This window comes from Teleopsis dalmanni, chromosome 1 (genome assembly GCF_002237135.1).
Source record: "Teleopsis dalmanni isolate 2A chromosome 1, ASM223713v2, whole genome shotgun sequence".
NCBI classification, from domain to species: Eukaryota; Metazoa; Arthropoda; class Insecta; order Diptera; family Diopsidae; genus Teleopsis; species Teleopsis dalmanni.
In genome coordinates, this window is record NC_051846.1 from 136,072,164 (window position 1) to 136,084,704 (window position 12,541).

The following is a 12,541-nucleotide window of genomic DNA, read 5'->3' on the forward strand; positions in this document are numbered from 1 at the left end:
ATAACAACTTTTGGTCCTGAGGCTGTAATCGAACTTTTCTAAGGAAGGAGAACTTTTTTGTCTACAAGACAAGCATCGCTACTAGAATTAATCAAATTTTTACTAATTATTAAACACACAGGTGCACTTTAATATATAGGTTAGCCACACACATTAGAATTATTTTCTTCACCATTATTTTTATTGTTCCCGAGAGTGTCATAAATCCGACCTAAATATCGATAGAAACTTTCATTGAAAGTTTTATTTATCGATAATTTTTTAAATAATATTAAGAATCATGAGGTTCGATCTTTTTCGTTAAGTATTGTATATACACACCAATTCACAAAATCTGGCAATTATAAAACGAAATTACTTAATTTTCTGTCATTTTTAATTATTTTAATTTATGAGGCACAGACAATTCAGACAATAACAAAATTAAATTTACATTTTTAACAACAAAATTTAATTAATTTTAATTATGAAACTTAATCAGAAAAATTCACTGCGAATCTCACTCCGCCATGTACGCTCGGTACGAATTTAAAAATTCGTTTGAACAAAACTAAAAATTTCTACACAAGAAAAGGTTAAAATCGCTTATTCGCTTATTCGCTTTTCGCTTGTTTTACAAAATCAAAACAAAAGCAAATCTACTCGAGTGTGCCAATCGCGATCGGTTGTGAGCGACCGTGCGAGCGTCGAGTCAACAGCAGTTAAGAAGACACCTAATCGATTCGGCACAGCTCCTTTACGGCTCGAAACCGCCGCTCGGCCAGTTCATTCACATCGTGTATACGAGAACCGACGATCGGTTGATAAAATAATTAATTTGAATACAACAAAAATAATGACAACAGAAAAAAAAAATTAAAAATAATATTTATCTACACTAATTAAACCCTTAAAAAATAATGACAAAATTCGAACCAAGCGTAAATAGAGAACTTACATTCAGACAGAATTGCACAACATTGGTATGGGAAAAAATATGTCTGTTAATTTGTTGACATGCATTAAAAAGCATTTCATTGAATATTAATAAAATAAATAAAAGCACTCGTGAGTGCATTCGTGAATATATTCGCACCGGAAACCGAATCATGTCAAGTGCCTATGTCTTTGCTTCTATGTGAACTAATCATTGTATACTCGTTTGAACGTGTGCATGAATTATGAATGAATAAACTTCGAATATATGAAGACTTCCGATTAAAATCGAGTGTTGGCGAGTGATTATCAAATCTGAAGGAACTAAAATGAGCACTTAATTGATAAACAATGAAGAAAAGATGAGCTGACTTACACACTAAAAATCTTTCGAGCATTGGATAATATTCATTTCATTTCATAACATTTTGATTTTAAAGAGTAGTATAAAATACATAAAAAGACATGCATTATTTTTACTGCTTAGCTAAATTTTAAGGATTTTTAAGGATTTAAGTCTGTCACCGTAAAACGTTGACGTCGAAGTTTTCTAATCGTTGTATATTTAGAATTTTTTTTAGAAATATATTCTGCTGATCTGTGTAGAATGCTGATATGTTTCTAACCACATCTATAAGTTTGCAAAAATTTTGTATTCCGGTATATTGTCGGATGTTTCGTAGTCTTGAAAATTGTTTCCAATCAATATCTACTCATCCTTACTCTCTGCCTTGTATAATCAATTGCAGAGGCCGTATTTTGAATTTGATATGGGATGAAATAACTTATTTTCCTTTTCCTTTGAGCGACCTAACAGTTTTGAATTGCAGCTTATTTTTACTATAACTTTATTGTTTGTAAGATAGTTTGTCTTGGAAATTTTTATTTTCTAACAGGTTTTAAAATCTTTAAGGTTTTTAGAGAAATATAGTTGGCTGGATTGTTTTGGTTCTTTGAAATTTAATGAAATATCAATAATTTTAGAATAATTGCTATTAGATATTTTATTAACTAAACTTACTTATTTACTTTTTTGGCCATAACAACCCGTTACCAAGTTTCGGCCTGACCCATGTCTCCCCAGGTGCCTGTGCTGCGTGTGCGACTTCTCCAGCCTCGTACATCAAGTTCTGTTAGTGCTCCCTCAACTTGATCATTGTCTACCTCTACGTCTTCTTCCGTCAATTACTGCTTTAAACATCTTTTCCACTGGAGCATCTTAGTCCATTCTAATCACATAACATAACCAAGCCAGCGAAGCTGTTGGATATTAATTCGCTGAATTAAATCAATGTCGTGATATAGCTCGTACAGCTCGTGGTTCATTCGTATGCGGTAGTCGTCGACAACTTGTAGAGGACCAAAGATCTTACGAAGAACTTTTCTCTTAAACACTCCCAGCGTTACTTCATCATTCTGTGATAACATACACGCTTCTACGCCATACAGAAGACCAGGGAGGATAAGCGACCTATAAAGGGTAAGTTTAGTTTGTCGAGAGATAGAGAGCTCTACATCCCAATTGCCAACTGAGCCTATAGTAGCACCTATTTGCAATGGTGATCCTTCATCTGAGCTCCAGGCTAACATCATTAGTGTTCGTTACGGCGGTGCCAAGGTAAATAAAATCTACTTCGTTTTGCCCTCATTCACTGCTAAGCCTATTCTTGCAGATTCCTTTTCGATAGCAGCAGAGGCAGCGGTAACATTACGCTTGCTACGCCCAATGATTAACTAAACTAGTTTCATTTAAATTAACTCTTTGCCAGCAATATTGTAAACTTTTTTTTTTGTTGTATCTAAATCTTATCAGTCAGGCACTGGTTACAGCTTACATTCATGGTGTAGAATAAATATGAAACATTGTAAAATACATTTAAAAATAGAACTAAATCCGCATTTTGCCGGAAAAACTAGTGGGCGGGAGCACTTAAAATAATTCGATGAAGTTTAACAAAAAAGTTCTAATGCTTACGTCTTCATTTCATTTGCCCTTCGGATCCCAAACTAAGGCTATTATTAGGTTTGCTTATGTTATGTGAGTAGATTTCTTATCAATTGAATTTGCACTTTAGATTTGATTTGATTACGTACAAGTATTTGCTTCGACCATCGTGGACGTATTGGGTTTATTTACTTTTTATAGTTCTCGTTCTCGTATTGATTTTAATAATTAAATGATAACTCGCCGGTTGCTTAATCTCTTTATTCTATACCAGTTTCGTTCTTATTAGATTTTATTGACAGTGTAAACACAAGTTTTTTCCTTATCATTTCGTATCGAACAAAATAATTATGTTTACTTGCTGCTTTATTAAAGTCCCAAGTAAACCTACTAATTGGTTTATTTTAAACATTAAATATTTATTTTCGGCTAAACAGCGGCACATCTTCACATAAATACCTTCGGCTACCATATTTTCAACGACATGTTTTGGAAGTAATTTTAATGTACATATGATTGGATAATTAAATTCACATTTCTATAGATATATAATTAGGCTTAATTTTACTAATTAAATTTAAAAATAAAATAATCACCACTTATAAATCTTTTCCGGTCTAATAGCAGAACAAAGAGTCTTAGATAATTGATTGAAATGGAAAATGCTTACATTTGTGTGTGTGTGTTATATACGAGTATATATCGTATTGCCAAGTCTGTTGAGGAAAGCATAGTGCTTTTTTTATTGTTTTATAGGGATAGATCAATAAAGTATTAAATTATGTTATTAATTTTATGTATGAACAATATGCATATCCACTATTGTAGAGTGGGTACATCCTGTATTTTGAGTTATAACCCAATTTCCCTAATGTACGCCCTTGCTTTCTGGCTTAGATAAATCTAGCTCGCTAGGTACTATAACCCAATTTCCCTAATGTACGCCCTTGCTTTCTGGCTTAGATAAATCTAGCTCGCTAGGTACTAAGTCTATTTTTTCTCCTCTCTCCTCTGATTACTGGAATGAAGTTTTCACAATGCTGTGGAAATCTTCTCCATTCATTCTTAAGAGGTGGTTTAGTGAGTTCAAGTCTCACACGGTGGTTTTCGATGCTTCCACCTACTGTCAGAAAAACAAAAAAAAAATTAAAATTCAGATCTTCTTATAGCATGTAAAAAGAATACATCTCAAATATTGGAAATCTTTTCAATAATTACCATGATCACTAGAAAGAGCTATTAATATGAAATACAAAGTAATGATTTTCGGCCCCATGGCTCAGTTGATATAGTAGAAAGAAAGAAATATACTGTACTTCTCGGAACACTAACGAGGCACTGTACTATTGCACTAATGCTTCAACGTTGGAGCATTCCAATAAGGTGATTATACACAACTTGCCATTATAGATAGGAAGTAGAATGTAACAAAAAATTTTTATGTCTCTACCTGGGAGTACTGACGAATCTGGAAAACCATGAGGAGTATCAAAAATAAAACGTGAATTCACATTGAAAATAAGGGCGTCACAAATGATAATATTTGTCTCCGAATGTATGTGCCTTTTAAACCTTACTTGAACTGACTAAAAGGACATATTAAAAATCATTTTAATAATAAAAATATATAATAATTTACAGAGTTGTATTTTAAGACATTATTTATAAAATTTAATAAACACTTTTTATTGTGAAGCTTCTCTTCGAGGCAAAACTTTTCGCTCAGTAAACCTAGGAACTTACAAAAAGTATAAATTTATAAGGCTATTTAAACAAAAGTAATATAGAACTATTTCTGATCAATTTAATAAATAAAAAAATTATTTTTAAATCAAAATATGTGTAACTTAAAAATTTATCTTAAATTGTTAACATAAGTATACAATTGTTAAATATTTCACTTATTATACAAGTTTTTTTGTAAGAAGTTTGTCATTTGTTAACGGTAGCAATTAGCTTTCATCGTGAATATAATTAATTTATTATCACTTCAAGTACATTCGATTTGTATATAAATATAAGTATAAAAATATGTATTATCAGTAGACCATGTGTTTATTATTGAAAATTAAATACTGATATAAAAATAAAAATACCGACAGATATAAATAAGATCAAGGGAGTATGTTTATTATTCAAGAAAGAGAGACATTTTTACCTCCCTAAATATATCCCAAATCTCTTATTCCTGGATATATTTCTGTATTTTATACACACATGATCTTGACACGCAATGAACTCCAATTGAAAATAATGTATCATTAAAATATATTTAAATCAAACCTACAGAATCATTTAATAAATCCAAGTTATTAAACAAAATAAATAGTGTCAGAGCAGTCCTAATTATATCTCTCAGATTTGATCGTTTCGGTAATAATTGTTTAAACTTGAAAAAAATCATAAAAACTTGAAAACTATTACTTCTCACACGAATCACGATTTTATAATTGCAACGAAATTTCTCATATATTTCAAAAGTTATCCAAAATTTCGCGAAACTCCATTGGACTATAGCTCTAATATATTTCGATATTTAGAAATAATATACACTACAAGTGAATAATGTCTACATATAATATTATTATTATTAAATAAAAAGCTATGAATGCACCCCGACCTAAAAGATCAATTGTGCGACTAAAAGCCACTAAAATCCCGCTTCCAAGGTAGTCAAGTCTAAGTCTTGCCGCCGCTGGGCAATTGCATAGAATATGTTCTGATGTTTCCTTCTCCTCATGACAAAGTCGGCAAGAATCACTTTCTACCGCACCTTGTGATAATTCTTCATAAAGTAATTGAGTCTACAGTGTCCTGTAAGAAGTTCAGTGTAGATTTTAATCTCGTTTCTGCTAAGGTAAAGGATAGCGTCAACTTTGATGTGTTCAGGGTCAAATCACCTTCTACCTCACCTTGTGATAATTCTTTATAAGGTAATTGAGTCTACAGTGTCCTATAAAATGTTCAGTGTAGATTTTAATATCGTTTGTGCTAAGGTAAAGGATAACGTTAACTTTGATGTGTTCAGGATCAATAAATCTTGTTGATTGTCGCATGTCTATTTGTGCTCTTCAGTGTTTAAGTAGATTTTGTTTTTCCCATTCAAATAATAAATTATTTGTAAAGCTATATCTTACCCCGCAGACGGGCTCTGAACCAATGAAAGGAGTACATGTACCTCTACATCTATTAACCTTATTACATCTTTAAACCTTCTGTTTAGTGGCTTTTAGTATATTTTATATACTCGTAGTTATCGTATCTTTTAGGTTTATTAAATCATTGCTATTGGTAATTGTCGCAATTAATTCTCTCAATAATTCTCTCTATATCTTAGTTTAAAATTGAACATAGTAAGATTTAAAGATCATAGTCCACATACTTAGAAATAAATTTAACTAAATTAGATTAGTTTATTCAATGTGTATTTAGATCCACATAGGTCTGGTAATTTAATTTAAAAACACGCAAGTAATTCTAGTGTAAGGATATTTATTTAAAAATGAATGACATGAATTGAATATTTGACAAAAGCATAGAAACGAGTTTTAAAATTGGTTAAAACCAAGCTTACTTAATATCTGATAAAAAAACTAGAAGATTACAAAGATATTCACTTTGTTTTATCTGAAATGTGGACCTACTTTGATATTTGTACAAGGACCGCATTATTTACGAATTTAAAGAAAAGGTTAAAGGACTATAAACATTAATTCTGTGAAGCAACATCTAGGTTCAGTAAAGTTCAGTTTATGTATGGCATATATTCCCTTATTCATTTTTAAAACATTTAGTTTCTTTCTTTTAATTTTCGATCAGTATTTAAACGTTAGTCTTTCTTTGTCCTATATTGATACGTCCATTTCCTTTAAAATGAAATAATTATTTTATATACCATGTGTTTATTAAGATTCTAAATCAATGTATTTCGGACTAGGTTTACGAAGTTCGAGTTAAGAACTACTGAATCAGTTTATAGATACTATTGTTATATTTTTGTTAGAAAAATTAAATCAAATTTATTAAGAAGAAGTTTCTTATATAATTTAACATATTTATTAAATAAAAATGCTGCATTAACTACAAATTGATCAAATATATCTTTCTGTGCTAATGTACCGCTAATGGAGTTATACAAAGCAAGAAAACTGGTGAGGTGCCTTTAAGGTCTGTACTTCAGAAACTTATATAGCATGTGATATATGAAAGAGAAAGAACTAGATAAAGCCTAGGACAGGACAGTTCTCCTTTGATATTCTTAAATCGAAAGCGGATGGAAAGATATCAGTAGATTAAGCAGTATATTGCAAATTATTTTATAAGAACACATAAAAGTGTCGCTGATGCCATAATACACGGAATAATGTAAGTTATTGTTGAAATATTGACCATTCTATACCTGTGAAAGTAAAAAAAATTCTCTCACAACTTGGTAAACATTAATTGAATACAATTACTTATTAGAAGTCTTTGTCTTAAAACATATATGTTTGAATTCAACCACAAGAGAAACCCATTCTGTGATCATTGTGAGTAATGCTCCTACAAAGAGTAAACACAGAATACTGTCCAAAACATTTATTTCTTCACTGCGGTCAAGTTATAGAGCCGCTCCTGTACACGTGCAATAATTTCAAGCTTAAGCATTTAAAATAGAACCTGTACAATTATTTCAAACAATTTGATAATATACCATTATATATAACATTTCTTTTATTATTTAATGCATTTATTGTAAAATAAATACGATTATATCAATTTTATTTATTTCATACTCCCTATGCAAATATTTTTTGATTTACCTTAAGATGGCGCTACAATGTATTGTTGACAGCTGACTTGTTTGACAAATGGAATTCCGAACACTTTAACATCATCGACTTTGAAAAGTGCGCGAATCTGCGACGTTCGAACAAATTTAACAATATTTACATTTCTTCCATATTATAAAAAAAAATTTGTATAATTTTAAAATAAATTTTGTTGTAAATATCAGCATGGATAACACGTCAAGAGAGGATGTTGCTTCATTTCAATTTCGAACAGCTCATGAAGTACTAAGTATTCAATTGGCGAAGGTAATAGATAAATTAATAAATATTGAAATTTGTATTATTTAACATATTATTTCAATTTAGCAAAATAAAAAACCGGCATATGGAGGTATAAACTATGGAGCACAAAGAAAAACTCACCGAACCACTATGTCTAAATTTGTCTTGCCTGTGAAACAAAAGCCGTAAGTCGTTTCCAGATGTTTTAGAAATAACATTTTTATTATAATATATTTCTTTAGTTCCGATAATGAGCGCTATGGACCTAAAACGGTACCACCTTCTCGTAACAATGATCAGCCTAAGGTTGAAATACATGAACGATTAGTCAACGTAGAACCTCAGATGGTGACGCTGATCGAAAACGAAATAATGAATAAGCACGAGCATGTGGGTAAGCCTCGAATAATAAATCATACAAAATGTACAGATTATAAAACTTGTGATTTTTTGATTTAATAGGATGGGATAATGTGTGTGGTTTAGATTATGCAAAATCTATTATAAGAGAATCAATAATAAATCCAATGCTGCGTCCTGATTTGTTTACTGGTATACGTAGTCCGCCACGTGGTATTTTATTATTTGGTCCGCCAGGCACCGGCAAAACACTGATTGGAAAATGTATTGCATCGAATGCAAATGCTACGTTCTTCAATATCAGTGCATCCTCACTGACTTCAAGGTATGTGGGCGATGGTGAAAAAATGGTGCGTGCATTATTTGCAGTAGCTGCCGTGCATCAACCTTCGGTAAGATCCCATATTTATCTGTGACAGATTAAGGAAAATAAACTTTTAATTGAATTTGTTAGGTGATATTTGTTGATGAGATCGATTCATTACTTTGCCAGCGTACTGATAGTGAACATGAAAGTGCCCGTAGAATAAAAGTAAGTTTATGCCTTAAATTTTATGTTTTAATTCATTCACCAATTCAACTAAAAATTTTAGAAATTATTATATTCTTAAATAAATATTAAGGTTATACGAAGTATATAACGATGCTATTTCAGCAATAAAGACGATTTTTCAATTGTGATAATTTTATAGTGGAATATAAAGGATTTCACAAATTTTACATGAAATATAAATATAATAACTTATGTTTAGTTTCTTAGTTTCAGAAATTATTAATTTAATGTTATGTACAAAAAAATTTGATACCCTTTAACCCAGTAGTCTAGCAATTGATATTAAGTACTCAAAATTACATATCGGATAAGACTTGCCAGACTATCCTTTAGAACAATGCTTCTGATTGATGCTAATCTGCAAACAATTACAAAATATAATACCATAAAATGCCGAAAAGGTTCAGTATAACAAAACTAAATATTCTCTAAATGTTAAATTAACTAAATTATTTCCTTATACCATATATTATTGCTTTTATTTATTTATTTTTTATATAAAAATTATATATTTTTATATTTTTCGTTAGACTGAATTTCTAATACAATTCGATGGTGTGCGCACAAAGGAAGATGATCGTATTTTTGTAATTGGCGCAACAAATAGACCACAGGATTTAGATCACGCTATGCGTCGACGCCTGGTTCGACGTCTCTACATACCGTTGCCAGAATTAGCAGGGCGTATAAATCTTATTTCCAATTTGTTCAAACCCATTGAAAACGATTTAAACGCTAATGACCTGCTGGAAATTGGTAAATTAACAGAAGGTTATTCTGGAGCTGATTTAAACAGTTTAAGTCAAGAGGCAGCAATGGGTCCAATTCGAGCTATACCATTTGATCAATTTGCTACCGTCGGAAAAGATATGGTAAAGAACAACAAACAAAATTTGTATCAACATATAAATTTTTAAATTAATTTATTAAAAGGTTCGACCCGTTAATATTGATGATTTTAAAGCGGCCTTAGATCATGTGCGACCCAGTGTTACCGAGGAAGATATAACAAGTTTTGTCGAATGGAATAAATTATATGGTGCAAAATAGTATATGTTTTTTCATATTTTAACTAATATATAAGTTATTTTCGTTTAAGATATTATATAGTGAAATTGTATGTCGTTATAATTTGTGACAAAGACAATGCCCTCCAAACATGAGGGTTTTATAGCGTTAATAATTGTGTCAAAGATTACATATGTATGATACATCGACAGTATTTTTAAGTATTGATTATTTTTTATATTTGATTAGTAAGCATCTTATATCATTTATAAATTATTTTTATATATGTACTTTTAAAACATAAATAATACAAGAAAAACAATTTAAGATTTAACTAATATTTCGTGTTGTTCGAATTTTAAAATATATTAAATTTTTTTTGGTTAATAATGCATTAAAATCAAATGTAAATCAGAAAAATGTATTTAGAATATAATACATGATAAAATTGAAAAAATTTATTTAATTAGAAAATAACTTTGGTCTTTTTCATATTCTAACTTATATCCATCATCAGAGATTTTTATTTTTGGTTTAATTGTGCGAGAATTTTTTCACTTGATAACTTTTATATGATGGTATATATATGACATTATTATTATTCATAATAATATTTCTAACACATTTATAATTATTAATATAATTAAACAAAATTTAAATAAAACATGTGTAGAAGTACATTTTTATACCATAAAAAAATCGCTTGTATTTAATTAAAAATAAAAAAACATAATATTCTTCCGTAATAACGAGTAGTAGTAATGTAGTTAAGGTAATGATATAATTTAAAATACATGATGAAACATACTTTAATAGTTAAATACTAAATTAATAGTACCCACTACATTTCTGAAATAAAAATAGTAATATTTAATAGTTATAACTTTATTAAAACGATTTTTGAGAAAAAAAATGTTATGAAAAATGGTTATATATACATATGTTTAACTAATAAATAATTTATAAAATATAATAATAACGGGTTACCCATTTCGTGATCTTAATTTAGCAGTATGGCTTTAATGACATGTCAAATTGAATTGTCATCCAAGGCACCATAAGGTAAGTTTAAAGTTTACCAATTTAGATGCAATTAATATAGATCTCCTAACAATTTTCTTTAGCTCTTGTTTTTGATTGGTGGATATGTCAACAAATAACATTCACCGCGTCAATAAAAAGTTACTGTATAGTCACATGATAATCAATTGAAGTGGAAGAATATGGATATGGAATATATGTGGTTTTAACAAGATGGAGCCACAAGCAACAAAACACGTCCTGTTGTTGTTATGTTACAAATAACAAAATTCTTGATTGAATCCCTTTTGTAGGATTACGCAAAGTATAGTGATTATGCAGACAATTCCTAAACTTTGGACGGAAACAAATATCTGTTAAATTACGATCGAGATATTTCCAGCTACGTAGCGCAAAGTCTTCGAAAACTAATACAAAACACACCTAGTAGCAAGGTCTAAACAATATAATATTTTTGGTTTATTTACGTTTCGCTACCACAACTTGGATAACCTTGCAAAAGAAGGTTCATAATGAAATTAGAATCGCTTTATAATTTTCTGAACTTTTTTATATAAAAAAATAAATGCATATATAACTTGGTTAAACCAAGTTTCATTATATAACGATTTAGAAAAATTTTTGAGAAACTAATTTGAGTATTGGATATGCTTATGAACTCTAAATTAAACATATTATACTAATACTTTAAGTTCAATATAATTATTATAACATACAGTGACGAACGAAATTATTCGCACAGCAAGCAAATTGAACTTTAGCACTATTTTTATGCTGTTAATGATGCGATTTTTAATAAACAAAAAATTTTATTTTGACAAAATGCTTAATTTGCTTTTAAATTCATTTTATTTTCTCTTATATTTAATTTTTTAAAATTAAAAAACCAAAAAAAAAATTAAATCTGGCTGAACAAAATAATTCGCACAGCTAACGCAAAAATTAAAAAACAAATTAAAAAAAATTATTTTCAATAACAATAAATAATTAGTGACTAAGCTCTTCTATTTAGTAACAGCTACTATTTCCTTAGGAATCGAAGAAATTAATTTTTGTGTGATTTTTGGACCAACATCTTGCCCCTCTTCAGCATTGCCACCTTCAGTTCTGTCTTTGTTGTTATAATGGGCTTCTTTGGACGTCTATGCAATTCTTCGTACAAATGTTCAATGGGGTTGAGATCTGGAGATTGAGGTGGATGCGGCAATGTGTGTTTTACATAATGAGCGAGCCACATACGCACATCAATAGCCGTATGTTTTGGGTCATTATAATGTTGGAAGCTAAATGTGGCAGGTAAACTCAAATTTTTTGTGCTCTTAAATCATATTTTAATTTTGATATGTAGTTTTATTTTCTTAATCCCAATGAAATTTTATTTTTATAAATCGCTCCCACGCGCTTCTTTCTGTTATCTGTTTAGGCAGGTGTTCGAATAGCTCTAGCCTATGTTTACTAAACTCAAGATAATTATTTACAAAAACTTCAAAATTTACTGTTTGTTTTTGAGCCGATTTATTCTGTAACTTGTGACATTTTTTACAATATAATACCTCAAACAGAAAATACGTTCAAAATAAAGTATACATTTTATTTAATATTCAAATTGAAATTGTTCACTTTTTAAGTTTTTATTTAATGTTTTTTGATTTTTTTTTTCACATT

At 29.7% G+C, this 12,541-nt stretch overlaps 1 protein-coding gene across 1 annotated transcript; it reads left to right on the forward strand.

Moving 5' to 3' along the window:
- The first annotated feature begins 7,677 nt into the window (after nucleotides 1–7,677).
- On the forward strand, nucleotides 7,678–10,083 carry LOC119668929 (fidgetin-like protein 1). The gene is made up of 7 exons (XM_038078613.1): nucleotides 7,678–7,938; nucleotides 7,999–8,099; nucleotides 8,157–8,308; nucleotides 8,377–8,666; nucleotides 8,729–8,806; nucleotides 9,358–9,699; nucleotides 9,761–10,083. Exons 1-7 carry the CDS (start codon nucleotides 7,858–7,860, stop codon nucleotides 9,875–9,877), a joined length of 1,161 nt encoding a protein of 386 aa, XP_037934541.1. The 5' UTR covers nucleotides 7,678–7,857; the 3' UTR covers nucleotides 9,878–10,083.
- The last annotated feature ends 2,458 nt before the right edge of the window (nucleotides 10,084–12,541 follow it).